Source organism: Ursus americanus, chromosome 14, assembly GCF_024610735.1.
Source record: "Ursus americanus isolate L20-20 chromosome 14, mUrsAme1.1.p, whole genome shotgun sequence".
NCBI classification, from domain to species: domain Eukaryota; kingdom Metazoa; phylum Chordata; class Mammalia; order Carnivora; family Ursidae; genus Ursus; species Ursus americanus.
Genome location: NC_142140.1, coordinates 59,354,750 through 59,381,260, shown reverse-complemented (window position 1 = coordinate 59,381,260; position 26,511 = coordinate 59,354,750). Strand labels below are relative to the sequence as shown.

Here is a 26,511-nt window from a genome sequence, read left to right as displayed (position 1 = left end):
AAAGGGAGTAAAAACAGACACAAAGTTCCGAAGTGTAAAACATCTATGAGTTTCCTGTCAGCCAGAGTGAGAGAGGAAATGAGTTCAAGTCTGTTCAGTGTGTCCTCACCAGTGGCTCCTGCTGATGACAGTGGATCTGACCGTGGGCAGGGCTGTCTAAGCATGTGTGACAGGAAGTCACAGAGCCGTGGGCGGGAGATAGTTCTAAGCTCGCCGGAAGCCAGGGCAAGAGGGGAAATATGTTGAGTCGGAGCCTGGTCCGGCATGTCTTGCTGCACGTGGCAGGGGCCTTGTCGAGGGGCTCAGACGGGGCAATGGCGGGCGGCCAGGCGCACGCGGCTGTCCTCAGCGGGGCTCCAGGTCCGGGCATAGCCCGTGCGGGGCAGCACGAGTCGGTCCCGAGTGCCATCCGGGCTGATGCGGCGATGGGCAGCCAGCAGGTACTCGTGGTGGAGGTCCAGCCGGGGGCAGGGGCAGCGACCCAGTGCCCACACGTACTCGAGAGCCCGCAGCGGCGAGCGGTTCTTGTAGATGAGCTGCACGTGAACCTCGTAGCGCGTCTCCTGGGCCTGGTGCAGGCGGCTCAGCACGCGGGCCCTGAACACTGCGGGCAGGACCGTGTGCAGGCTGGCTGGACGCTCCACCCGGGCCCCCATCCACACGCATCCCATTGCCAGAGAAAGGAACCGGGGTCAGATGGGGCACTGGGGGTCCCTGGGGACTGTGGCGGGGGGGAGGGGCTGGGGTCAGGTGAGGTCAGGGATCAATTAGAGGTCAAAGGTCAGGTTAGGGCAAAGGGTCAGAAGGAGTGAAGTTGGAGTCAGGTCAAGGAGTAAAAGGTAAAGTCAGATCGCAGTCAAAAGTCAGCAGGACTGGGGTCAAGTTCAGGTCCGTTAGGAGCCAGGTAAGGGCTGGGGTTAGGGGTCTCTCACCAAAGTCACTCCCGCAATAGTGGAGCAGGCGGTGGGCTCGACCTCGAGTGTCGGGGCAGGGTGCGCAGGGGTCTGCGGGGGCCGAACAGTCAGGGGCACAGTCCTCCCCTCCCTGCTGGCTCCCACCCTGGCCATGCCCGCCTCACCTGGGGTGGGGGTCGGGATCCGTGGGACAATGGTAGCCGGGGCTGCGGGGAGTTCAGGGGGCTGCGGTTCCACCTCCCGCGGCTGCTGCTGCCGCAGGGACCAGCCCAGGGCCTGCGCCTGCGTCTGGAAGGGGCCGTAGCGTTCCCGAGGGAGCCAGAACTCGAACTCGATGCCCGGGTTGGGCTCCTGGAGGAGGACCTGGAGGGGTGTCATACCTAGGGAGTCGCACCTGGACCTCATGGCCTGGCTTCCTCTCTCTGACCCCTGCCTCCCGCCCCTTCCTGTAACCCAACCATCTCCTCCATCTCCCACCCCCGCCTCACTACCCAGCCGCCCCCCGCAGAGGCCGGCCCGCACCTGCAGGAGCAGGTCTTGGGACGTGGGCCCAGCCGCGCTCAGCATCTCCTCTGGCCCTGCAGCGCGGGTGTAGACCACACGGGTGCCCGCCGCCTCGTAGGTCCCAGGTGGGCTGCCCGCCCAGTTCCCGTTGAGCACATAGCGCCCGTCGCCCCCTACCAGCGCTGCAAGGGAAAGGTCAGCCCGGGCTCCCGAAACGCCCGTCCCTCCTCCCAACCCCGGCGTCCTCCTCCCCCGGCCTCAGGCTCCCCGGCTGCTCCCAGGCGGCCAGCAGGGCGCCTCCCCTCTCGGACCCCGCGATACCCAGGTGGTTGCGGCTCCGGTGGGCTACACGGATGTGTCTGGCACCCTCGGGGATCACGGTCACGTTCCAGTACCCAGCGAAGGCACCTGGGCAGGAGGAAAGGAGGGTTGTTGGGGCGCAGGTGGGAGGGTATTTGAGGGACGATTTAAGGATTAAATGAGATACTGCGGTAAGGAGGTACCAGGGGGTCCTGGTAACCCCCAAACGATCGGTTAACTTTTGGAGTCAGGATTATTCTCGTTTAAGAGCAGCAGGGGAAGAGTTAGAACCCCATCTGCTCCGGGAAGGGCGGGACCATTTGGCAATAACCAATCAGAATGAAGAGGTGGAGGGGGCGGGCCACAGCCTGTCCAATCAGCTCGGGACTTCGCTTCCGGCCCGAGGCTCGTTAAAGGGCCACTCTGGGCCAGCCCGCAGGGCGGCGAGGGAGCTCACCGGAGTCTCGGAACACGCGCTGCACCAAAAGGCACGACTCGTTGGCGCCGCCGCAGCGGCCGCAGTGGTCTTCGCGGGCGTCCGAGCCCAGCAACCCGTCACAGCCGGCGCTCTACAGGGGCAGGGAGGACCGGCGCGGCTTCACCGACAGCTCCCGGCCCCGGACCGCGCTGGAGGCGGGGCCCACGAGTAAAGGGGCGGGCTCTGGAGGGAAGAGGCTGCGGGGGAGCCTAGTGGTGGGCGGGACGGGGAGGGGACGGGGCGGTGGGGCGGGGCTTAGGGAAGGGGCGGGACCTGGGACTGAAACGGATGGGGTCTGAGGTTAGGGCCCGGCTGTGAGAAGGCTGGGGCTTTGCGGGCCCCGCGAGGCCTTACGAGGCAGCGGCCAGCCACGCAGAGCCCCTGGGTCCCCGGGCTGCAGGGGGTGCCGTCCAGGACGCGGCCGAAGCTGTGGTAGAAGGCGTGCCCCTCGGCCAGGCAGTTGAGGTCGCACTGGTTGGGCGCTGAGGGAGGGAGGAATTGTGTGGCCAGTGGAGTCCCTCCGTCGGAGTTCCGGCCCCCTCCCCCTAGGCAGATGAGGCCCAGAGACTCAGCCAAAGCCGCACATGGAGGCTGAGGCAGAGCCAGGACTGGAACCTAAGCCTTCTGCCTCCGAGAACTCCGGGACCGTCCCAGGCAAGGCTCCTGGGCCTGCGTGCACGCATGCTCACATGCATTCATTCGTTCAGGTTAAGCTCCCACGTTAGGGGGTCCCTACACGTTCTCCATTGCTAACATCCTTACCCATTCTTCATTCATTCTTTAGTTCCAAGAACACTCACAGAGCACCTACTACTTTCCCAACACCGTTCCAGGCTCTGGGGTACAGCCGTGGGCAGAAGTCACTCAGCACCTGGGCCCTGCACCCAGCATGTGCCCAATAAAAAGCGTTCAGTGCTGACCCAATTCTGCGTAGCCCGGGTGTGTCACTGATCCTCCCCAGGACTCAGTTTCCCCCTCTGCCTGGCAGTGGGGCAGAATGGGCAGTCCGATCACAGGAACAAGCCCACACAGCCCTGACCCCTGCCCCTCCTGGCTCCCAGCCCCCTGAGCCTGGCTGGCAGACCCCGCCTGGAACAGAGCCCAAACTGGCCTTGGCAGGCCTCTGTAGGGGTGGGATCATGGCAAATCTCCTCTAATTCTTGGAGGAAAAAACCCCAAGCCCCCCCCCCCAAACCCAATGAGGTTGATGGATGGAATGCTCTCTGTATCTGTATCTGCTCCCACTATGGTGTCTAAAGCTGCCCGTTTCCTTAAATCTGGAGGCGCGCTGCCCCGGGCACACGGTTATGTAACTTGCTGCCTTCGGCTAAATGTGGCAACATTTCCTGCTACGGGGATAAGTTTGAGAACTCTCGGTCTCTGGATACAGCTCCAAGAAAATTCTCAGCCTGGTGTTCAACCCTGAGCAGGACAGACCCTGCCTCCCTCTGCTCCTACTGCACAGGTCACATTGCTTTTCTCCCCCGTCACTTCAACTCCTTTATAACCTTCGAAGCCCCAGTGCTAATGTTCTCTTCTGCTTGTGGTCCTTCAGTCCTCTTGCTTTCTTAGCAGCCACTCCTCCCTGCCAGCTCTCCTGCCTCTTCTGGACCAGCAGGAGGGAAGCTACTCACCGCCATAGAAGGGTACCCACTGGTAAGTCTTCTGGGTGCCCAGGACAGGGCGGCCATTGTAGAGGGCACACTGGAGGTCTCGGAAGGGAATGGCCCCCAGGGGACAGTCCTGAGGACAAAGATAGGTCCGAGGCTGGGAGAGCCCCAGGGGAGCCTGGAGAACCTGGCAGGGTGGCAAGTGTATCTGGGGCCCTGAGCCAGGAAACAGAAGGTCTTCAAGGCCCAGCCAAGGCTCTGGGAGGCAGACAGAACTTACCGGCAAATGGCAGAGGCGGTACTCATGGGAGTCTCCCCAGCACGGCTCTTCCCCAGGAAACCTAGGAGCAAGATGGCCAGAGTGTGGTCAGGACCCCCAGTAACCTTTCCAGAGCTGGCGTGCCCCCTTTGGCCTGGCCAACCCCACCCACATTCCAGTTGGATCAGTGGGATTAAAAGGCACAGCATGTGTGGGCAGGCTGAGGGTGCGGCCAGGAGTGGGGCGGGCTGGCAGGAGAGCAGGGGCAGACACCCCCCTCCCACCCCACCCCGCCAATCCCCAGCCTTGTGCTCACCAGACACAGCGCCTGCTGCGCACGGACAGACCCCGCCCACAAGAGCTGGAACAGCGACTCCACGAACCCCACGGCGTCCACTCACCTGGACCCTACTTGGGGAGAGAGAGGCACCATCAGCATGGAGAGGAGCCTGGTGGCCCCCAGACTGCTGGCCCGGTCCCCCAAGTCCACTGGCTCCCTGGACTCATGTGCCCCCTTACCTGAGCACTGCCCCCTAAACCACAGCTCAGGAGGGTCCACAGCAGAAGAAGGTTCTGGAGGGGGCGGAGCGTGGGGGAGCAGCGAGGATGCTGCAGTGGGGGCACCAGGAGGCCAGGGTCTGAACCCCAGCTCTGTCCCAACTGGCTGTGTGATTTGGGGCAGTAATTTAACCTCTCTGGACCTCTGTTCTTGTCTCTGAAAAGTGGGGTTATAACAGAGCCCCTGTTACAGGAAAGTTTCAGGGGTCCATCAGATCAGGTAAGAAAGACAGGTGGTACAGAGCCTGGGAGTGGAGAGGGCGAGCTCAAAGAATTATCTGCTTTTGTTATTACTGACTGTGTGTTGTCTTATAATGTACCCAGTAGGTGCTAAATCTGTGTCTGATTATGGAAGGAATCATTCCAGGATAGTGCGTAGGTGTCTCCAGGGTCGGGGCCCCATCACCGCTCACCCCACCGTCATTGTTTCTACCTTCCTGTGTGGCCAAGGGCCAGCCACTCCACTTCCCTGGGCCTCAGTTTCCCCATCTGTGCCATGGGGACCAGCTGGACTCAGTCCAGGGCTCTAGGAGGGACTCGGCAGAAGGTGCGGCTGGTGGGGGCTGGGTCAGGGACCGAATCCCTGGCAGAAGCCCCCTGTTTGCACCTGGGCCTCCAGGGCCACCTCAGCTCCCAGACCCTGGCAGCAGGGAGCCCCTGGAGTGAGGGATGACAAGGGGGGGGGTGACCTGGCCCCAGTCCAGTTGCCAACTCGTGACCTCATGTGCAGAGGGTGTGGGTCCCACCAAGGGCAGCCTGCAGAGGGAAAGGGGCCACTGATGAGGGTGATGCAGGAAAGAGGGAGGCATCTGGGGGTGAGTAGATGGGGGGGGGCAGACTTTGCCTCCCTGGGCCTCAGTTTCCCCATCTGTAAGGGGAAGGAGGAAGTCACTTGCTATCCACACCCTCCTCCTGACCGTGGCATTGCCAGAGAAAGGGGGAGGGAAGTAGCCACCTGTGAGTCCTTTCTCAGGCCACGGCCAGGCTGACTGCTGGTCAACAGAGCCCAAAGGACGCAGAGGACAAGCTGGAGGTCTCCAGCCCCGAGATCCTGGGCACTGGTCCTGTACCAGTGGACCCTCTGGGCCCTCTTGAGCCCCCGTTTCCCTGGTCCTCAGGCCCTGGCTCTGACATTCGATCTGGGGCATCAGGGCTGGGGCCCATGGTGGCTCCAGGTGCTGAGAACCTTGGGGACCACTGGGCAGGTCCCCTTCCCTGCCCAGAGCCGTGTAGCTAGCTGTGTCTCTGCCTCTCTCTGAACCCAGAGCCCCGGCTGGCCTGGGAAGAAGTTGGTTGGAGAGCTGAGATGGGGGAGAGGGCTTGGCCTTCTGACACCCCCTCTCCGGCCACACAAACTCAGCACTCACTTGAGGGGTGGGAGTCTAGGTGGTGGGAACTGAGGGCCTAGAAGCACCATCTTTCTCCTCCCCAGAGACCCTCCCGGAGGAGCAAGACACACTTCATTGTGGCTGCACTCCTGACTCCCAGGTGTGATCCCCGGGCAAGCCACGCCTCTTAGGCCTCAGTTTCCCCAGGAGGAAGTGGGGATGAGCTTTCTCCCACCCTGGGGGCTGCTGCCTGGCCCGCCCCTAGCCGGACCGGGCCCTGGGACGGGGAGGAGACGCCGGCCGGGATAGTGGGAGGATAGGAAGAGGGACTTACCGGCGACGTAGAGCCCAGGCGGCACGTCCTGGCTCCCCGGGCGGCCCCAGGACGAGCGGAAGCGGCGGGGCCCGCGGGGAGGGGCTGGGGGAGCCAGGGGCAGCCCCTCCCACCCGGCCTCCCGGGGCGCGCCCAGGCCGGGGTCCGCAGGGGCGGCAGCCCCGTGCGCCCTCGCGCGGCCGTTGCGCGCCTCCGCGCGGATCTACGGCAGGGGACTGCCCCGCGCGGGACCCGGTCCCGCGGAGCAGCGGCCTGCTGTTCCAGCGTCCGTATCCCGGTGACCTTGGAAAGCCCAGGGCGGAGGAGCCGTGCGGGAACTGACCGCCCCTACCCCCCACGCCGGGGCTGCTATTCCGGGCGCCGCGCTCAGGGCCAGGGAATGTGCGAGAACCGAGGTGGCCCTGCCATGGTTCCGGGAGTCCGGGACGCTGCCTCCTTTCCACCGATGCCCAGATCGCGTCCCCTCGAGGGTCCCCTTTCCCGGTCAGTACCCCTCTCCCCCGGTCCTCCCCCCTAACCCTCCCTCAAGGTCATCCTACTGAGGAAGCCCGCTTGCCTGGGTTGCAATCCTGGGGTTCCCACTCCAGGTCTCGGCAACCCCCGGAGCAGGGCCCCAACGCACTGGGAGAAGTTCAGCTCCAGAGTCCGGGCGTGGGGGGCGGAGAGCCCCCTTCCAGCCCTGCCAGGAGCATTCCCGGGCACTGCTGTCACCAGAGGACGTGCCCCACCCTGCCTTCCGCCCTCCCTGCCTGGCCACGGGCACGGGCAGCGAGCAGCGGCTTTGGAGCCAGACCCGGGTCCGGAAGATCGCTCTCCCTCGCGGCAGTGGCCCCTCTCCCTAGGATTTCAGTTTTCCCATCCAGGCAACGCGGGGCGGGGCGGGGGGGGGGGCGGGCAGAGTTCTTCACCAAGACACTTCCAAGTGAACCTCAGCTCTTTCTGTGGGGTGGCAAGGACAGGGTCACCCCAGGGCTCCCCACCACCCCACCCTTTCCCAGCTTGGCTTCTGCGCAGGGCCCCCTCCCCCTGCCCACGCAGGCAAGCAATAGGTGCCCTCGGCTGGCCCCCTCCGCTGGCTCCTTGCCGTGGCCCGTGACGCTCCCTGACGGGTGGGTTGAGGAGATGGGGACGATGGGTGGACTGCAACCTCTGGTCACTAGGCAAGCCCAGGCTCAGCTTTATTGCCCCTTCCTCTGGGAAGACCGCCATGGGCTGTCCAGCCCTGACCACGAGCAGGGCGGTTACCAGTCCGGCCGCTCAACGCCGCCCACGCGCGGTCCTTACTGAGCACCTACTACGTGCGCGCACAGCTGTGGCCGACCCTGGGAGTGCAGGGACTGCCCTTTGCATCGGGACACTCAGAGGCAGTAGCGGCCCGCTGCTCCTGGGGCTGGGGGTCTGCGAGGCCCTCATTGAAGACGTGTTTGTCACAAGGAGAGCAGCATGGCTGGAAGAGACTGCACGTGCACAGCCCGCGAGGCGAGAATAGGGTCAGGAGGTCAGGGTGGGGGCAGAGATGAGGTCAGAGCGGGGCCGAGGGGTGGGAGCCACGGGGGTGGGGGAGGGTGTTCTAGTCTTGGAAAAGCCACACGTGGCTGGTGGCTGCCGTGGGGCCAGGAAGGCAGCGAGGAGGCAGCCGCGTCCTGGGAGGAGAGCCACTGGCGTTGAGGGTGGAGTCAAGGAGCTGCGGGGCTCCCAGCTGCTGGGGAGCAGACCGGGTAGGAGTCAATGGGGGGCGGCGTTGGGAAGAGGTGAGGCAGGAGGTCGGCCTGAGCTGCTGGGAAGGGCTGAGGGGGCAGGCGTGGGAGGGCGTGTCCACAGGTCGCTCCTGGACAGGTCCGGGATGAGACGTCTATGGGCCCGCAAGAAGAGGCTGGGAGAGCAGGGGCCATGTCTGGCCCGAGGGAGACAGGTGGGTGTCCTTGACACACGGGGCTGTTTAGATGCAGGGCTGAGATCACGGGCCGTGAGCGTGGGTGGAGTGGAGACTGGGGCCTGTGTACGAGGGGCCCGGGATGGGGGAGAAGGAGGGGGGTGTGGGGTCCTAGAGGCCTAGGGAGGTTGGGCTACAGGGAGGAGGGAGAGTGGACCAGTGGACCTGCTTTGACAGAGGCAGGCGGTGACCTTGATGAGGTTAAGCCTGGTGAGACAGGTGTGAGAAAGGGGGCGGGAGAGGGGTAGGGACAGCAAGAGTGGGCACCCTCCGCTGAGCGCCTCCTGTGCAGGAGCTGGGGCCTGGGGCCTGGTGGGACCAGAAATACATCAGGCTTGGCTCAGGGGCTCCACCAAGTGGACAGTCTCCTTCCCTCAGACGTGCCTCATTCCCTGAGTCCCGTCCAAAGAACTATATGCAGGGTGTGCATACAGCAGGCACTGCGTCCTATAGAAATGCACTCAGCAGACACTTATCTCTGCAGGGAGTGTATACAGTAGATACTGCACCCTGCAGGTACTGCATGTAGTAGTCTGAGCCTTCCAAGGAGTGCATACAGCAGGCACTGTATCCTGCAGTGTATACAGGGGTCACTGCAGGCTGCCAGGAGGGTATACAGAAGGTGTTGCATCCTGCAGGGAGTGCATACAGCAGGCACTGTATCCTGCAGTGTATACAGGGGTCACTGCACGCTGCCAGGAGGGTATACAGAAGGTGTTGTGTCCTGCAGGGAGTGCATACAGCAGGCATTGTATCCTGCAGTGTATACAGGGGTCACTGCACGCTGCCAGGAGGGTATACAGAAGGTGTTGCATCCTGCAGGGAGTGCATACAGCAGGCATTATATCCTGCAGTGTATACAGGGGTCACTGCATGCTGCCAGGAGGGTATACAGAAGGTGTTGCGTCCTGCAGGGAGTGCATACAGCAGGCATTATATCCTGCAGTGTATACAGGGGTCACTGCACGCTGCCAGGAGGGTATGCAGCAGGCGCTGTACTGTGCAGTGGGTGAACTACGGCAGGCATAAGTGCTGTAGGAAGTGCATACAGCAGGCACTGTGGCCTGCAGGGAGGGGACACAGCAGGTGCTGGGGCCTGCATGGGGGCCTAGTGCCTGTGGGGACAGAGCTTGTAGTGCCAGATGGGGATGGGGGAAGATATGGTGTCCTGGGCCCTGCCCTGCTTTTCCCTCGGGCCCCAGCCTCCTGCCTCCGTCCTCCGTCCTCCGTCCTCTGGCCACAGTTCAGCCAGACTCAGCAGATTCCCGGAGAAGGAGGCCAAGCGCTCAGCTCAAAATTCCTCGTGCAGGTGGAGGGGAGCTTATGAGGGTGAGACTGCAGGTGTGGTGGCATCTCAGCCCCTCCCCCACCCCCTGTGCCCCGGCTTAGACCCCCAACAGGGGGTCAGTGCAGTCCCCTACCCTGAGCTCTAGCCTGGACCATCCCTGAGGGGGATTAGGCCAAGCGGACACAGGTCCCCGTGGATGCAGGTCAGCTGGGCTCCTGGCCCCTCTGTGGTCTTGCAGCCTTGGGGCTCAGGAAATACCCACAAGCAGATCCTGTGGCCTCCGCGTGCCCCCCCAGACCCCAAGTCCCTGTGGCTTCCTGTGATGCCTCAGGCCTGGCCACGTGGTCCCCGGGACGCCTCAGCCTCCAGAGGAGAGTGGACGGGGGCTCCTGCCACCCCTGCCCCAGGACCCTGGGTCTCTGCAGCTGCTCAGAGATGAATCCTCACCCCCACTAGTAGGGCCACTGAGGCACAGCAGGACCCGGAGGGCCCGGGACGGCTTCTCCCCACATCTGAATGGGTGTCCTGAGTTCCTTCTTGGAGGGAGTGCTGGGGGGACCTGCTTGGGTTGGGGACGGTCGAGGCAGGACGAGCGGCAGGGGCAAAGGACAGGTAGCTGGAGGCCCAGGTGAGGACCGGGCAGGGTGGGGGCCTGTGCGGCTGGTGGGGGCGGAGCGGGGGGCTTGGAGGCAGAGAAGGGCGGGAGCTCAGAAGGCTCTCTGAACATGGCAGGTCATCTCAGGTACACGGTTAGGTAGAAACTCAAGAAAGTTGTGCATGACATGGTGCCGTTTACAGAGAGGGAAAGGATGGGTGTTGTATAAATTCAGGTGGGACGTGGAAAGGGACACCCCTCGTGTTGCCCACAATGATCCTGGGGCAAGGTTGTGGGTGGCCGAGATACTGCCTTATAGGTTCTATGTGAATTTCTTGTAATGGCCTTCTAATTCTGATTTTTTAAAGAAAATTTTTATTTTGGAATAATTTTAGATTTACAGAAAGTTGCAAAGATGTTAGAGAGTTTCTGTCTATCCTTTGTCATCGGCGGTATAATCTGTTCCCCCCAAGACGTCCAGATCCTCGTCCTGGGACCTGGGACGTGTCCCCTCATGCAGCAGAGGGGACACTGTCAAGGCCCCGAGGTGGGGGTGAGCCTGGGCTCCCCGGGGGCCCGGCGTCCTCACGAGGTCCTCGGGAGAGGGAGGCAGAGGGCGGGAGCCCCAGAGACGGGCAGACCCTGCGCTGCCAGCGGTGAGGATGGAGGGGGTGTCATGGGCCAGGAAGAGGCAGGAGCCGGGTCTCCCTGGGGCCCGGGGGGGACCAGCCCTGCCCGTGCCTGGGTTTTAGGACTCTTGACTTCCCAATGTGAGGTTGATAAATGGGTGATTTTTTTAAGTTACCAAATTTGTGGTGGTTTGTTACAATAGCCCCAGGAAACAAATACTTTCCGTCACAACTCAGGAACTGATATTGGCATATTGCTATTATTAATTAATAATATTAGCAATTACTATTACCATTGACCAAATTCCCAATTTTACATGGATTTCATCATGTGTGTGTTTTTAGCTAATTTCCTATTTCTGTTCCAGGATCTCACCCAGGATCTCCCCTGACATTGAGCTACTTTTCTCATAACAGGTAAAAAGACCCAAGCAGCTGAAATACAGATTATTTGTGTGGAAATCTGGCTGGGTCTGACGCTCGCGCAGCGTTGCACACGGCCGGAGTCCGCTGATGTCCCTGGGGAGAGGTCGAGGCAGCACCAGCTGGAGAGAGGACACCAGGAAAGGCGTCCTCCCCCGGAGGGGCAGCACCCACTCTGGACCCTGGGGATGCCCCCTCTGAAGGCAGGTTGTGGGGAGTCTGGGGAGGGTCTGAACTTGCATGAGGCCACCCAGCAGGCCAGTACCTATGGGGTACATAGCAGGGACAAACACAGACTTGTGCCCGGTCTGGTGGGATGGAAACCAGCAGACCTGCAAGGAAATGACATAATTTCAGGTTGTGAGGGACCACAGGGGGAATTGCGGGGTGGAGGTGGCCTCCCGGACAAGGGTGGCCCTTGCCTGGGTCCTCGAAGATGAGAAGGGGCCGCTGGGAGGAGACTCAGGGATGGGGAGCATCATAAGCAGAGAGAAGGGCATATGCAAAGGCCCTGAGGTTGGGATGAGCTTGGTATGGGATCTTGGGCCAGCAAAGAGGCCAGGATGGCTGGACTGGGGTGAGTGAGCGGGTGGGTGGGAGGGCCACAGGGGTGAATCAGCGGGCCTTTGTTTGAATGTGATTTGGTACTGGAGGTCTTCTTGCTTCTTACTCACAAGAAGAGATTGAACTTCCTGCTCTCGGGTCCCAGAGCATGCCCTGAGACCACCTCCCAGCCACCCTGCTGGTTCTGTGAGCCTCCAAGGGCCCAAACACTCTGTCCCCTGACCTAGCCAGGTGGTTGATGCTCCCTTCGTCTTCCTCTTGGGTAGACAGTCCTGAGGAATGTTGTACCCAGGTCCTTGGGGATCCACAAGGGTTACCAGGGCCCACCTTGCCCCATGCCCCATCCTCCCCAGCCCCTCATTCCTGCTCTGTACCAAACCCTTGCTTCAGGCTCTGCTTTTGGCAGAGCCCAGGTGGAGCTATGGGAGGAGAGACAAGCCTCCCACGTCAGTGTCCTGCTGGCATGCACCATGTCATCTGGAGGGAGCAAAGACAGGGGACGGGGTCTCAGACCCAAGCTGCAGGCCCTGGGAGAAGGAAGAGGAGCTGCAAAGGATAACTGAAGAAATGTGGAAGAAGGACGGGGAAAAGCCTACGGAGCGGTGTCTGGAAGGACTTCTAGAAGGAGCCTGTGAGGCGCATGAGGCTGGGAGAGGCAAGGACAAAGTTTGGTCCTGGGTGGGGGGAGCCAAGTCTAGCCTCCCCCACAACACTGGGCCAGTCTGGGGGCAGCGTGCTGCCGCAGTCATGGGGCTTCCAGAGTGTGGTGGCTGCCCGGCTCCTGGTGTCCCCAGGGAGCTGCCAGGTGGGGTGACAGCTCACGAGGAGTCTATGGTGCTTCTGAGGCCAGGAGACCGGAGAGGGACCCAGAGCGTCCCGCTCCCGCTCTGGCACCTTCCCGAAGGGGCAGACTGTGCCGTCCATGTGCCCGTGGGCTAACCCCGTGCGCAGTAGCTCGGGCCTCCCCAGGGAGGCCCCCCGAGTCTCGTCGCCGGGGGCTGTCTCAGCAGCCACCCCTCCACCTGCAGCTGAGCAAAGCTTCCGGCATTTCTCCCAGGAAATGTGCTGAGTCTGGGGAGTTATCTCAGGTCAGTGAAGGAGCAGACGAGAGGGAAAGCAAGCCTGTGGCCGGGAGTGTGGGGCTCCGGGCAGGGAGGGCTGTGAGGTTCCTGGCCAGGATCTTCCAGACATTCGGTGGGCTCAGTCCCCTGCCCCTGCCAGAGCTCCCAGGGCCCCTGGGGCAGAAGCCCAAGGGGATGGTGTGAGGGTGCGGACAGCGGCCCTGGACTCCAGGCGGGACTCGGCCACTTGCAGTCCAGTGGTCCTGGGCTTGCATACGCCTTCCTGAGTCTCGGTTTTCTCATCTGTAAAATGGGGCTAAGAACAGCACCCACCCAGGGAGAAGCTGCTGCTCAGAAGGGGCCTGGCTTACACGCGTTGGCCTCTGGGGCCGCCTAGACCCACGGCGGTGGTTCAGCTGGGTGATCTCCTAGCAGTCATTCCGGGAGGGCCAGGTGTGTCTGTCTTGGGCTTGCAGGGCCCCACGCAGGCTCCACGTGCCGGTGAGTAGGTGCTTAACGGATGCCCGAGTTAACACACAGAGGAAGGGGTGCGCCTGAGAGCCAGCAGATCCTGGGTGACAGTGACATGATGGCCCAGGCTCCTGGACCCCCAGCCACCCACCTCCTGTCAGGCTGCCCTTGATTCCCGTTAGCAGGAAATTGGGCTCCCCGGCTGCAGCCAGCTGGCCCCCAACGGCGGCCCAGAGTCCCTGGCTCCGGTGTTGAGGCCGGTCCCCCACAAAGGTACCCGAGTCTTGCTCTGGGCCCTGCACGGGGGCCCTCTGAGAGGCCCCCATGCCCGGGGTGCCCCTGCTTGACACACCAGCTGGACATGTGACAGCTCAGAAGGTGTCTCCCATCCCTGGAAGCATGACCCGCCGGATTCTGAAATCTGGTCTCTGGAAAATTCCAAGGCCTGATTCCAGCCCCAGGGAGCCCTGCTAATCCCTCCCCATTCCTAGTGTTATGTAACATTCACAGATTAATACTGTGGCATCCAGAGGCAGCTGCCTGGATTCAAATCCAGCCCTGACCCTTCCCGGCTGCAGGCACCACCACCTCCCCCGGCTTCAGTGTGCTCACCTGTGAAACGGGGACAAGGCCAGTGCCTGTGTCCCAGGACTGATGTCAGGGAACATGAGAGAACACAAGGAAGGAGCCTGGAGCTGAGTCTGATGTATGGCTCCAGGAGGGTCCAAGAGTGCCCACCAGTCCTTTCCTTGGCTGCCCAGGGCAGGAGTCACACGCCTGCCTCTGCCCTTCGGTCCCCAGATTCTGATCCTTCTCGCGGCCTGATGTCCTGCATATATGATACCCCCAACCCCCAGCTGTGCCCCTCCTGGGTCCCTGCACCAGGCCTCACTCCCTTCCCAAGCAGCCCCAGCCCTAGGGATACCGGTCTTCTTTCTCTGCCCTCTGGATCCGGCCATGGCTCTCCGGTGCCACGAGAGCCCTGTCAGGCCCCCCGCTCCCGCTCGCTTCTCCCTCGGAGGCCTCTGAGAGAGGGAGACAATTTCTCTGACCTCAGTTTCCCACTCAGAGAAATGGGCAGGTTGACACGTCACAGCTGGACGGGAGGTGCAGGACTGGAAGAGCAAGCCGGCCGAGCGCGCCGGGTGAGCGCGGGGCTGGCGCGCGGGGCGCGAGCTTCGCTGTCACTGGAGCTCCTGTCAGCCCGGTGTCCCCGCTCGCCCTCTCCCGCCGCCCTCCCTCCCGACACACCTGCCCCCTCCAGCGCCTGGCCACGCCCCCAGTATCGGGCTCCGCCCCGCCCCCTCAGACAATAAGACGCGCCCCAGCGGCGCGCGGCCCTAGAGCTACCGCGCGGTGGTCCGGCGGAGGTTGCGCCAGCGCCCGCGCCGAGTGCCCGCCAGGCCCCCTGCGGGATGGAACCCGCGCGGCGCTGGCGGCACAGTTGCCGCCCGCCGGTCTCCGCCTTCCTGCGCGACCCGAGCTCCGGGCGCGTCTACAGGCGCGGGAAGCTGATCGGCAAGGTGCGGACCCCGGCTCCGCGAGTCCGCCAGAGGGTCTCGGGCCGCGCGGGGCTCCCGGCGGGGCGGGGAGGGGTGTGCGCGCCCAGTCTCGAGCGCGAGCGAGCAGGTGTGCGCCCAGGCTTGACTTCTGCGTGCGCCGCGTGTCGGCGCGAGTTTGGAGTCTGGGGTCGGCTGGCTGGGTTGGCGCCCGGGTCTGTGCTGTACAGGTCGCACGGTGCGGCGGCAGAAGCCGGTCTTTGGCGCCTTGTGTTGTGGCCATGGGTTGTGCGTCCAGGGGTGTGGACGTGCACTCGCGTGTTACAGGTATCCAGCTTTTTGTAGAAACTCTGTGGTGCTGTCACCAGGTCCGTATCTGAACGTGCTCTCCATCTCTGCGCTTTCCGGGTCTGGGTGTGGAATCGTGTCGTGTGTCCACGTACTGTATTGTGGTCCGGTTGCTGGACGTATCCAGAGATGGATACGTCTGTGTTCGTGTCCCTGCGTTTTCCTCTATGCTCATGTGGTTGCGTGTGCGGGTGTAAGGGTGAGAGCTGTGTGTCCATGCATCTCCTGCATCTGTGTGCGTCTGTGTATATGAAGAGGCCTGGCTGCCTGTCTGCACACCTGTGGCCGCTGAGTGCGGGCGTCCCCCTCCACCGCAGGGTGCCTTCAGCCGCTGCTACAAGCTGGTGGACATGTCCACCGGTGCTGTGTTCGCCCTCAAGGTGGTGCCTCGTGCTGGGGCCGGGGCCGGGCAACTGCGCCCCCGCAGTAAGGTAGGCCCAGACCTTCTGTGCCCCGGGGGCCCCACACTTTGCAGGGGGTCCCCAGAGAGGTCCCTGCCCTGGGGGGGTGGGGTTATGCCCCTGAGTACCAGGGGGCGTGGACACGTGGGGCCGCGCCTGCAGGTGGACCGGGAGATCGCCCTGCACAGCCACCTGGAACACCGCAATATCGTAGCCCTCCATGGATACTTTGCTGACCGGGAGCACGTGTACATGGTGCTGGAGTACTGCAGCCGCCAGGTGCCCCCCCCCCCCTCTGCTGTGCTCGTCTGGGTCCACCTCTGTGTCTCTGCGTACTTACCTGGCTCCGGCTGTGTCCACACCAGGCCCATCCGTGCTCATGCTTTTGCACCTGCGCCCACCTCTGCTCTCTTGACTCACCTGTGACTACTTGTGCCCAGTTCATTCATCCAGCCCATCTCATCTTCATCCGTGGCCACGTGCGACCACCTTAACCCCATCGAGCCCACCTTAGCCCTCCTGGGCTCACCCTGGCTCATCTGTGCTCACCTGGCCTCACCTGGGCTCACCTGGGCTCACCTGTGCCTGGCATGTACCCACTTCGGGTTCATCTCTGAGCCTCTGGCCCTTTTCAAACTTCCCTGGGGCCCTCCGGGCCCACCTGCACTCCTCTGATCCTCTTTGGGCTCAGCCGAGCTTACTGTGTTCATCGGTGTGTCCTCCTGCTGCTGCGGGCGGCCGCAGTCGCTGGCCCACGTCCTGGAGGCGCGGCAGACTCTGACGGAGCCCGAGGTGCGCTACTACCTGCGGGGCCTGGTCAGCGGCCTGCGCTACCTGCACCAGCGGCAGATCGTGCACCGCGACCTGAAGCCCAGTGAGCGCAATCGGGCGGTCGCCGGGGCGGGGGAGGGGGGCTGGGGTGTGGTTCCTGCCCTCATAGCCTGCGCCCGCCCCCTCTGGCAGGTAACTTCTTCCTGAACAAGAACATGGTGGTCAAGATTGGAGACCTGGGGCTGGCAGCCAGGGTGGGGCCAGGGGGCCACTGCCATAGGTGAGTGAGAGGCTCTGAACAGTCCCTCCGGGGAGGCACAGGTGGGACTGGTTTGGCATGTGGGCCCCTGCCTTCCTGAGCCCAGCATTATCCCTCCCAGAGTGCTCTGTGGGACCCCGAACTTTCTGGCCCCAGAGGTCATCTCCAGAAATGGGCACTCCTGCCAGTCAGACGTTTGGGCTCTTGGCTGCGTCATGTGAGTGGGTCGTGGGGAGCCCCGGCCTGGGGAAGAGGGGCAGGGGTACCCAGGTGGGGCTGGGTACGGGCAGGTGGAAGCATGCGCAGACAGGCAAGGACAGGTGTGAGCATACAGACGGGAGGTTGAGTGGGGACAGGCAGGCGTGAGCATCCCAGGACAGATGTGGACAGGTGTGCAGCCGTGGGGCAGCAAGAGCACCCACCTGCCATCCTGCGAGTGTGCAGGTGTGAATAGGGCACGTGGGGCATGTCCGTGTGCGGGAGGACAGCTTCGAGTGTCACAGAGGCGTGGACGGGTGTTTGCTGGTGGTGGGTACACAGGCATGTGTATATGGTGACGAGCTCTACGCAGGACTGGGGCAGGGCAAGCAGACACTTGGCTTCCTGCCGCCCCACCCCCCGGGTCAGGTACACGGTGCTGACCGGTGCCCCTCCCTTCACGGTGGCTCCCCTGTCGGAGATGTACCGAAACATCCGAGACAGCCGCTACCCCGAGCCTGCCCACCTGTCCCCCAGCGCTCGCCGCCTCATCGCCCGCCTGCTGGCCCCCAACCCGGCGGAGCGGCCCAGCCTGGACCAGCTGCTGCAGGATGACTTCTTCACCCAGGTGCGTGCTGCTCAACGCGCGGCCCGCCCTGGGGGGCCGGGGCTCGGGAGGGGGCGGCCACGCTGCGTGGTGACCCCCGGTGCCCCGCCCGGAAGGGCTTCACTCCAGACCGGCTGCCAGCCCACTCTTGCTATGGCCCGCCCATCTTCACCGCGCCCCAGCCTCTGGGCAGATTCTTCTGGAAGGTGGGCCAGCCGCTGCAGACACAGTGCCCGCAGCCCTGTGAGTAGCACGCCTGCCCGCCCCTCCCCCGCCCTCCCCTGCCTCGGCTCGCACCTCACACCTGTCCTACTTCCCGCCTGTTCTGCAACGCCGCGTCTGTGGCACAGGTGGACGTGGGCGGCGGATGCCTTCCCGCTGCATGGGGCCAGGCCCTGCCCCCTGAAACTCCTTGTGCTTCCTCAGGCCCCCTCACTCCCAGCAAGGCCTCCCGTCCAGGAGAAGATGCTTCAGATCCTGAGTCCATGGAGTGTGGCAGTGAGGTGAGGGCTTGGGGCAGAGGGAGAAGTCGGGTGCCGTGGTCTTCAGAGCGAGGAGAATGGAGCCCCTCACGCCCCTCGGGCCTCCCCTCACTCCTGCTGCTGCTTCCCCAGGCCTCCCTGTTGGACAGAGGGGCTCCCCACCCTGAGGTCCCCGTCCACCTGCTCACCCAGGGGACCCTCAGGAGTGACCCGGCGGGTGAGCAGACCTCCATCCTGGGCCCCAACTGCTGGTGGGGAGTGAGGGTACAGAGGTGGGGGCAATGACTGGGCCTTGCCAGGGCCGTGGGCCCCTCTCCCGGCTTCAACTTTCCCACCTGTGAAATGGGGATGATGGCCGGAATCCTCCTGGGTTTAAAATAAGATTTTCCCAGGGGCGCCTGCGTGGCTCAGTCATTAGGCATCTGCCTTCGGCTCAGGGCGTGATCCCAGCGTTCTGGGATCGAGCCCCACATCGGGCTCCTCTGCTGGAAGCCTGCTTCTTCCTCTCCCACTTCCCCTGCTTGTGTTCCCTCTCTCACTGGCTGTCTCTCTCTGTGTCAAATAAATAAAATCTTTAAAAATAAAATAAAAATAAGATTTTCCCAGATTTGGGAGTTTGGGGCAGGGCTGGTGGGAGGGACCTCTCGTGGTGGGGGGACAGACAGGCCTGCCCCCACTTAGATCCCCCTCCCCAGGGCCCAAGGGGAGCCAGAGGCAGGAGGTGGAGGTGGCCATCAGAAACCTGCTGTTCAGGGGGCGCCTGGGTGGCACAGCGGTTAAGCATCTGCCTTCGGCTAAGGGCGTGGTCCCGGCGTTATGGGATCGAGCCCCACATCAGGCTCCTCTGCTATGAGCCTGCTTCTTCCTCTCCCACTCCCCCTACTTGTGTTCCCTCTCTCGCTGGCTGTCTCTATCTCTGTCGAATAAATAAATAAAATCTTTAAAAAAAAAAAAAGAAACCTGCTGTTCTGCCTGGACCCTGGCCCCCCAGGTAGGGACGCAGCACAGCCCACAGGGGCCAGCTGTCCCTTGACATCCAAGGAAAAGTGCCCTGCTCTGCCCAGGGTCCCCCGGGTATTTCTGGGGCTCTCCTGGGGGGCAGAGCTGAGGGAGGGTTCAGGGCAGAGGGTCATCCATCCTGCTCCCCAGAGTCTGGGAAGCCCCAACCCTTGCTTCTCGCCTTCTCCTGGACTTCCACCAACCCCCCATGCCCTGCCCCTCCTGGGTCACTGTCCCGGGAGCCTTTTCTTTCTCGTAGGACCCAGTGGGGGTCTTCTTATTCTTCTGTTTCTGTAGCACAGAAGGACCCCGGCATTTAAGACGCTTTCATCAGCCAGAGCCAGCACTTACTCAAATGTCTTAAGGAAACAGTAAAAGATACTTGGAGATTTACAGCAAAGGCAGCCCGGAGAGTTCCGCCTGCCGCTCCCCCAGCTCCACCCCCCAACACCGGATAGCCCACTGTTTCACTAACGCCCTTTGTGTTCTCCCAGGATCCGATCCAGGATTCCAGAGACCAATGACCAATTTATTTTTAACACAATTTTTTTAAAAGATTTTATTTATTTGACAGAGAGAGGCAGCCAGCAAGAGGGGGAACACAGGCAGGGGGAGTGGGAGAGGAAGAAGCAGGCTCCCAGCGGAGGAGTCTGATGTGGGTCATGCCCTGAGCCGAAGGCAGACGCTTAACGACTGCGCCACCCAGGCGCCCCAACACAATTTCTTCTAATGCAATCCAGCAAAGCCTGTGGAGTTCGGGCGTTACCCGCGGTTCAGAAGGGCTCCTCTCCGGGGGTGACAGGTGCTCCCTGGCGCCTTGTCCACCCCCCCCCACACCCCTGCAAGGCCAGGCTTGGTTTTCTGCCCCCTGGACTCTGTTATTCATCTTCTGTTCCTCTCCCGCACCCCCCCCCCGGAGACCCCTTGCTCAGTTCACTTCATTTTTGTGTCCAGCCACGCAGGCCCCCCCGGGAGAGCAGCGGCCCGTCCTCTGGGCCCCCAAGTGGATGGATTATTCCAGCAAGTACGGCTTCGGCTATCAGCTGTCGGATGGGGGCAGCGGCGTCCTGCTTTGGGACGGCACACACATGGCCCTGCGCCCCCCGGGGGAGTAAGTCATGGGGCTCCTGTCCACCCCCCATCTTTCTTCAATCATTTCTCAAGTATTTATTAAAGTAGCACCTACTGTGTGCGCCTGGGGGCAGCTGCTGCCTGCTGGGTGGGGGGACAATGCTACACAGTTAACTAAGGTGATTCCAGGAGGCAATTTTCTGAAGGAAGTGAACTGGGTGAGGTGACCGACTCGGGGGCGTGGAGGGTTAGGGTTGTGGAGGGGCTTTGCGAAGAAGTGACACTCAGGCGAGACATGAAGGATGAGAAGGAGCCCATCAGGAACAGCATCGGAGGCACAGGGAACAGCACGTGCAAAGCTCCTGACATGGGACCCAGCCTGGTGGGTGTGACGAGCAGAGTGAGATGGGGAGACAGGGAGGACGCGAAGTCAGTGGACTTGAAGGCCACTGCGGTGGTCAGATGGGAAGGATGGGTCCAAGTCACACTTTGAACGTGACCTGGCTGGCCGGAGAGACCCGGGGAGCCAGCAGGGAAGTGGTTGGACGAGCCGCTGAGGTGGTGGCTGAGGAGGGACGCAAGGACACTGGAACCTAGATTGTGTTGCAGGCAGGAGGGTCGGAGCCGCCACTCGGCCAGATGGGAAGGTGGCAGAGGGATGGGTTTGGGGGCCGGCTGGGATCTCGGTATGGACAAGGCGCCAGGGCTGGAGTTCTGGGGAGGGGCCGGGGCTGGGGGTACAGATAGAGGTGGGTCATCACGGCGCTGGGCTCCGAGCCCCATCCGACGGGCGTGGCTGGTGGGAAGGTGTCCTCGGGCATCCGGTGCCCAGGGTAGTGGCTGTGACACCCTGTGCCCCACCCCCAGCCCAGTGTGCTACGTGCCTGGCCGGGGGAAGCTGGAAACGTTCACCCCAAGGGATGTGCCCGGCCCGCTGGGGGCCGAGCTGGCCGTCCTCCGGCTCTGTGCCCGCTGTATACAGCAGGGGCTGCGAGAGGTAAGGGCCGGGTGGGGCTGGGCCTGGCTGGGCAGGTGGGGGCACCCCCGGCTCTGAGACCCGCAGGCTGGGTCTGTCTACAGGAGGGGGGCCGGCCCACGCCCACCCCGCCGGCGGCCCCCAGCTTCTGCCTGCTGCGGTTCCTCCTGTCCCAGCGGGCTTCGCTGCTGCTCTTTGGGGACGGGACGTGGCAGGTGAGCGCACGGGGTGCCCTTGTTCTGGGGGGCCTCTGCTGGGGCAGCCCCACGCGCCCGGACCACGGGGCTGTTCCAGTACCCACTGTTGGGAGGCCCAGAAATGGCTGGCTTTGGTGGGGGTGGGGCTAGTGACTCCTAGGTACAAAAACGGTAAGATCCACCGTGTGTGTGAGCGCTGGCAAAGTGCACTGTGGGCCGTCCTCGTGGCCACACGCAGGGACCGCCCAAACGTCAGCTCAGCGGAAATCCACTTCTGGATTGAGGTGTCCCTGAGCAGTCCTGGCGATCGCTGGTGATCCTGATGATCCTGAAACGGACTCCAGAAGCAGTCGTGTACGACGCCTTCGTTGCTGGTCTAACAAGTACTGTTCTGTGTTCCAGGCAAACCTCCCTCTCTGTTCAGGCCAGAGCATGGCCAGCACGCGTGCCTGAGCGGGCGGGGTCTCAGCTAGAGAGGACATCCGTGGGGGAAGCTGGCTTACCCAGCTCGCAGGTCTCACGGGGTGGCCCCGTCTCCCCGCCGGTACAGTAAGCCCTCGGCCTCTGCTCCCTGAGCTCCTGGGGCAGGGGCAGCGCGGAGACCCTGGTCGGGGGCTCTCGGCCTCTGTCCACTTGTCCTGCTCCCTGGAGCGCCAGGCCTGGGGGTGATGTGGGGCCCCCTCCCTGAGCCCGGCTTCCCACCCCCGGCAGACCAGCTGCTGTGGCGGCCGGACTCACCTGGTGCTGAGTGGCCGGGGCGAGGACTTGGGGCTCACGGTCTGGGAAGGTGGCCAGCCCGGCACGTCCTATGCCCCGGGTGCCCTGCGGAGCCCCGGCGGCAACACCTTGTCCATGCTCTCCATGTGCTGCAGAGCTCCTAGCGCCCCTGCAAGGGGACTGGGCCCCCAGCTCCTGTTCCGGGCCTCTTGTCTCCCCGGAGTGGCGCCCCTGGAAACAGTTCAGGGAGCATGGGCGGTGGGGGTCCTTGCCTGGGGTCATGACTGTGCAACCCAGACTTTTGTTTGGCTCTGTTCTGCTTTCATTAAAGAGAAGTTGACTGTCTAGCCTGCCGTCTGCCTCTCTGGTGGCATCTGAGATGCACTGGCGAGGGGACACAGGCCGGCAGGCTCTGACAGACGGGCCACATGTCCGCCAACGCAGGAATTCGTACCGGAGTGGGGTCGTGCCGCGACCAGAGCACTGAAGCATGCAACGTTCACTCAATGGCCGAGCAGTAAGAAAGTGGGTGTCCAGGCTGGGGCGCAGGTGACCGTGGTCCGCAGGGTGACGGTGCTCTGGCAGCTCTGGGCGGATTGAGAACTTCTGGGCTTCTGCGTGAGGTGTTCTCAGGAAAGAGCTGGACAGCTAGCACACAGACGCAGGCACAGCAGAGATTCGAGACGTGTGGGGCTGGGGACGCCAGGAGACGGGGTCTAAACCCTCCAGGTCAGGCGCCAAGGGAAGGAGGCGACTCGGCAGGTTACAGAACTTCTTACCACCGTGTGTCACTACTCCTGAGATGGGAGGTTCAGGCCCTTCTCCATCTGGGAAGGAGACACAGGCCCCCCCAGGGCGCCCCAGGAGGAGCACCCCCAAGTCCTCAGCCAGCCTGGCATGTGAAGGTTGGGGGGGCTCCAACACGGGGGCGCCGTTGTCGGCAGGTGACGATTGCACGGACAGGCCCAGAGGGAGGCTGGAGCCTGAGGGGCGAACCACGATGAGGACAAGAAGAAGGTGTTCAGGGCTGCAGCCTTGGTGATGGGGCACAGCCAAGCCTCAGTTTCCCCTTCTGTAGAAGGGGGACATGTCCCAGCAGCATGATTCGGTGAAGCTCAGCCTCAAAATCTCCTGTCAACCCCCCGTACCCGGGGAATGCGTCATGAAAAAAGCATAAGTGGCTGCTGAGGTGGAGGTTGCCACCTGCCCCCCAAATATAGGTCTGAACGTGTATGACAGGTACTTAGAGAAACGTGCACAATGGACGCTTACAGATGTTGAGAATTTCTTGGGACGCCTGGGTGGCTCAGTCATTAAGCATCTGCCTTCGGCTCAGGGCGTGATCCCAGCGTTCTGGGATCGAGCCCCACGTCAGGCTCCTCCGCTGGGAGCCTGCTTCTTTCTCTCCCACTCCCCCTGCTCGTGTTCCCTCTCTCGCTGGCTGTCTCTATCTCTGTCAGATAAATAAATAAAAAAATCTTAAAAAAAAAGATGCTGAGAATTTCTTAATGTGTAACATTGTTATAGGTTTGTTTCTAAAAGGAGATCATCCTTACAGCCCTTCCCAGTGGGAGGCGGTGCTGCCCCCCAGGGACCCAAGGCGGTGACTCAGGGCGTCTGTGGTCTTCACACTGGGATGCTGCCGGCACCGAGTGGGTGGGGGCCAGGGAGGCTGCTCAGCGCCCCCAGCGCCCGGGACACCCCGATGTCTGCAGGGCTGGGGAGAGACCCTGCTTCAGAGAGAAACTGAAGTGTTTACAGGCCTAATGCTTCATTTCTAAAAGCACGTTTCCCTTGTAATCGGGGAAAAAGCAACAAAGATGCAAAGTGACAGTTTTGGGAGAAGTGGGGTGTCCGGTGCCCGCTGAGCACCTCACACACAGTGTGAGCCCCAATTGTCCCTGTCATTGTCTCTGGGACCCAGGCCATGTCCATCAGAAAAGAGGCCACGGGTGGTAGGGTGCCTCGCAGACGGAGCTGCGGCCCCCGTGGGACCCTTCGCAGCCCAGCTGAGGACCCCGCGTCCTGCGGGCGCTCCTGCATGCAGGGCAGGGGCAGCTCGCCGTGCGACGGAACTGCCTGGGCCGGAGCCAGAACCGGGCCCTGGCCGCCTCCGGACAGGGCTTCTCCTTCTCAATGACTTACTGTCAATTATGAAAGGCACGCGTGAACGCCGCCTGTTTGTGACGAACTGCCCGTGGACAGAGCCACAGCCTTCATGGGGAGGCCACAGGGTCACCTGGTCCCTTCTGTTTACGCACGCTATGTTCCCCTAGCAAGGAAGAGAGCCATTGGTGTGGCCGTGCTCGTCCCCGCAGCCACGGGCCCGGACGCCCTCCTGCACCCGTGTGTAAGCGCCACCTCCGAGCTCCCAGTGCAAGGACGGGGCGAAGGAGAGCTGCCGCTCAGGCCTGGGGAGGAAACGGAGGGAGCCGCCGGGTGGGTCAGGGAGGTCGCATGCCTTGGTGTGGCCTGACGTGGGAAGAGAAATTACTTTGTGTAAAAGGCGGGCAGGAGCTAGGAGAGCCGATGGAGAATCTGGGAGCGAGGCAGTGTGGGTGGGAGAGGAGCCGGCGGAGGGAGGGCGCGAACACTGGGCACCCCCCTCCCCGGTCTTCTTGTCCTATTGTTGTTTGTATTTTTATTGATGTCAAATTCACATAACATGCAATTAGCCATTTTAAAGTGCACAACTCAGTGGCATTGAGTGTATTCACAATGTTGTGCAAACGTCACTTCTGTCTAGTTCCAGAACATTCCCTCAGCCCAAAGGAAAATCCACTCCCATTAGCCATCCCACCCCTCCCCCCTTTCCCCAGCCCCTGGCCCCCACGAGCCCCCTTCCCTTCCGTGGAGGAGCCTGCTCTGGACGTGTCACACACGTGGACTCACACCCCGTGGGGCCTTCTGTGTCTGGTTCCCTCCCTGAGCGTCGTGGGCTCAGGTCCGTCCCCGGGCAGTGCATGTGGGCGCCATGCTCGTGCTCACAGCAGAGGGATGTGTCCGTGTGCGGTGGACATGTTGTGAACGTGCCCTTCTCCTGTTGGTGGCATCGTGTTGTGAAGGACAGAAACCCCTCCTAACTGTTAAGAGCAACAGGAAGGACGGGCTTCTGATGCTGAGATGGTCAGAAGAGAGGACTGCAGGCAAGGCTGCATGTGGGGCTCAGACGAAGGATGGGGCTCCGTCTGCCCCTCTCTCTCTCTCCCTCTCTCTCTTTGCATCTCTTGTGCTACCTCTGAGGTTTGGACTTCGCTCATAAGCAGGCTCTTGTGGCGTGGTGACAAGGTGGCCCTTGGCATGGGCTGGCGCTGCCAGCTCAGCAAACTGGGGGGAAGGGGACAGCCAAACTCTCTGATTAGTGCTGGCAAAAGCCCCAGGTTGAGGCCTATCAGCCAGGCCTGGGCAACATGACCTCCTCCTGCCAGCCAAGTGACCTCCAAGGGGGGGGTCCAGAAGAGGGGGGAGGGATGCTGACACCCCGTGGTCATGTTTGCTGACACCCCGTGGTCATGTTGCTTTGCCTCGGCGCGTTTCCTCCCAGCAGACGGTCTTCTGAGGGCAGCCTCCAAAAGGACCCCCAGCAGTCCCAGTGTCCTGGTAGTCACACCCCTGGGTAGACCCTCTACAGGGACTAGGGCTGGCCCATGTAACCAATAGGATATCAACAGTGACAGTCTGTGGCTTCAGAAACTCAGTCATAAAAGCTGTAGGTTTCCGCCTGGCGGTGTCTGGGGTCGCAGGCTGGGGGTGGGTTGCAGTGCTGTGCCCTGTGGGTGCTCAGATAATGCTGGGCAAGGGGCCCACGGGGTGAGGGCCTGAGCCCCCTGTCAGCAGCCCCTGGGGGCCGCCTGTGCGTGGGTCCTCCAGCCCCAGCCAAGCCCTCGGACCAGGCAGCCCCAGCTGGCCCAGGTGTTGGCTGGATTCTCGTGAGAGACCCCGAGCCAGAACCAGGCAGCCAAACCGCTTCTGAATTCCGCACCTGCAGAAACGATGGAGGAAAAAGACAAGTGCGTATTGCTGCTTCCAGTCACTTGGTTCGGGGCCGATTTGTTACCACCCAGCAATAGCTAACTAGTCCACTTGCCACACATGTAGAAGACCCGCCCCCTGTCTGCCCAGACGGTTGTTTCCGGGGTGGGGGGAACGACCCAGCGCCCTCAGCAGGTGTACCTGCCCGCTTGCACAGTGCCTGCCTCGAGCGCCGGTCCCCACCTGCCTGTGGCGCCGGCACAGCACATAACCCCCCCCCCCCCCCACGCAACGTAGTAATCGTGTGACCTCCCAGGCCAGCTCTTATTCTGAGGGTGAGAACTTCAGGAGGGGCGAGGTGCCCACACCGCCCCCACGCTACGAGTTTCTGGAATCTTCTTCAGACAGGGTAACTGTGCACCTCAAGAAATAAAACCATTAGCCTCCCTTTCGTGGGTGTGGGCAAAGGGTGGAGCTTCAAGAAATGGCCCCAGATACAGGCCAGGCCAGAGCTTTCCGCTTTTTTAGAGAAAGCCACCGAGAGCACGGTTAACCGGACAGGGTGCGGGGAACTTGGCATCCTCCGCACCCGGCGTCTGGACCACGTCCCCATTGGTCTGCGGGAGCGCGTGATGCAGCTTCTCCTCCAATCAGCAGCAAGCAGGGCGGGGCCAGGCCGCACAGCCGGGCAGACGTGGTTGGCTGCTGCCGTGGCAACCGTGTGTGACGTCATAAAGCGTGGCAGGGTCCGGCTCCTGGATGCGG

At 62.5% G+C, this 26,511-nt stretch overlaps 2 protein-coding genes across 4 annotated transcripts; one reads left to right on the top strand and one right to left on the bottom strand.

Moving 5' to 3' along the window:
• Positions 1 to 25: 25 nt before the first annotated feature.
• Positions 26 to 5,264, bottom strand: ADAMTSL5 (ADAMTS like 5). 3 transcript variants are annotated; one of them, XM_087867445.1, is made up of 12 exons: positions 5,057 to 5,264; positions 4,585 to 4,780; positions 4,382 to 4,473; positions 4,087 to 4,147; positions 3,831 to 3,939; positions 2,470 to 2,741; positions 2,176 to 2,287; positions 1,740 to 1,826; positions 1,437 to 1,600; positions 1,079 to 1,277; positions 933 to 1,004; positions 26 to 604 (listed from the first exon to the last, which is right to left on the bottom strand). In XM_087867445.1, exons 1-12 carry the CDS (start codon positions 5,119 to 5,121, stop codon positions 303 to 305), a joined length of 1,731 nt encoding a protein of 576 aa, XP_087723571.1. In that variant the 5' UTR covers positions 5,122 to 5,264; the 3' UTR covers positions 26 to 302. The 3 variants fall into 3 exon arrangements, with proteins under 3 accessions (XP_087723571.1, XP_045656116.1, XP_087723572.1); XM_045800160.2 differs by having other exon boundaries at positions 2,551 to 2,678; XM_087867446.1 differs by lacking the exon at positions 933 to 1,004.
• A 2,578-nt stretch (positions 5,265 to 7,842) lies between these two features.
• Positions 7,843 to 23,226, top strand: PLK5 (polo like kinase 5 (inactive)). Its single transcript, XM_087867447.1, has 17 exons — positions 7,843 to 8,197; positions 11,148 to 11,356; positions 15,414 to 15,527; positions 15,660 to 15,776; positions 16,242 to 16,371; positions 16,461 to 16,548; positions 16,649 to 16,744; positions 17,155 to 17,353; positions 17,449 to 17,575; positions 17,759 to 17,835; positions 17,947 to 18,031; positions 18,510 to 18,558; positions 18,771 to 18,805; positions 19,768 to 19,924; positions 20,752 to 20,881; positions 20,965 to 21,075; positions 21,769 to 23,226. Exons 1-17 carry the CDS (start codon positions 8,140 to 8,142, stop codon positions 22,120 to 22,122), a joined length of 2,136 nt encoding a protein of 711 aa, XP_087723573.1. The 5' UTR covers positions 7,843 to 8,139; the 3' UTR covers positions 22,123 to 23,226.
• Positions 23,227 to 26,511: the final 3,285 nt, after the last annotated feature.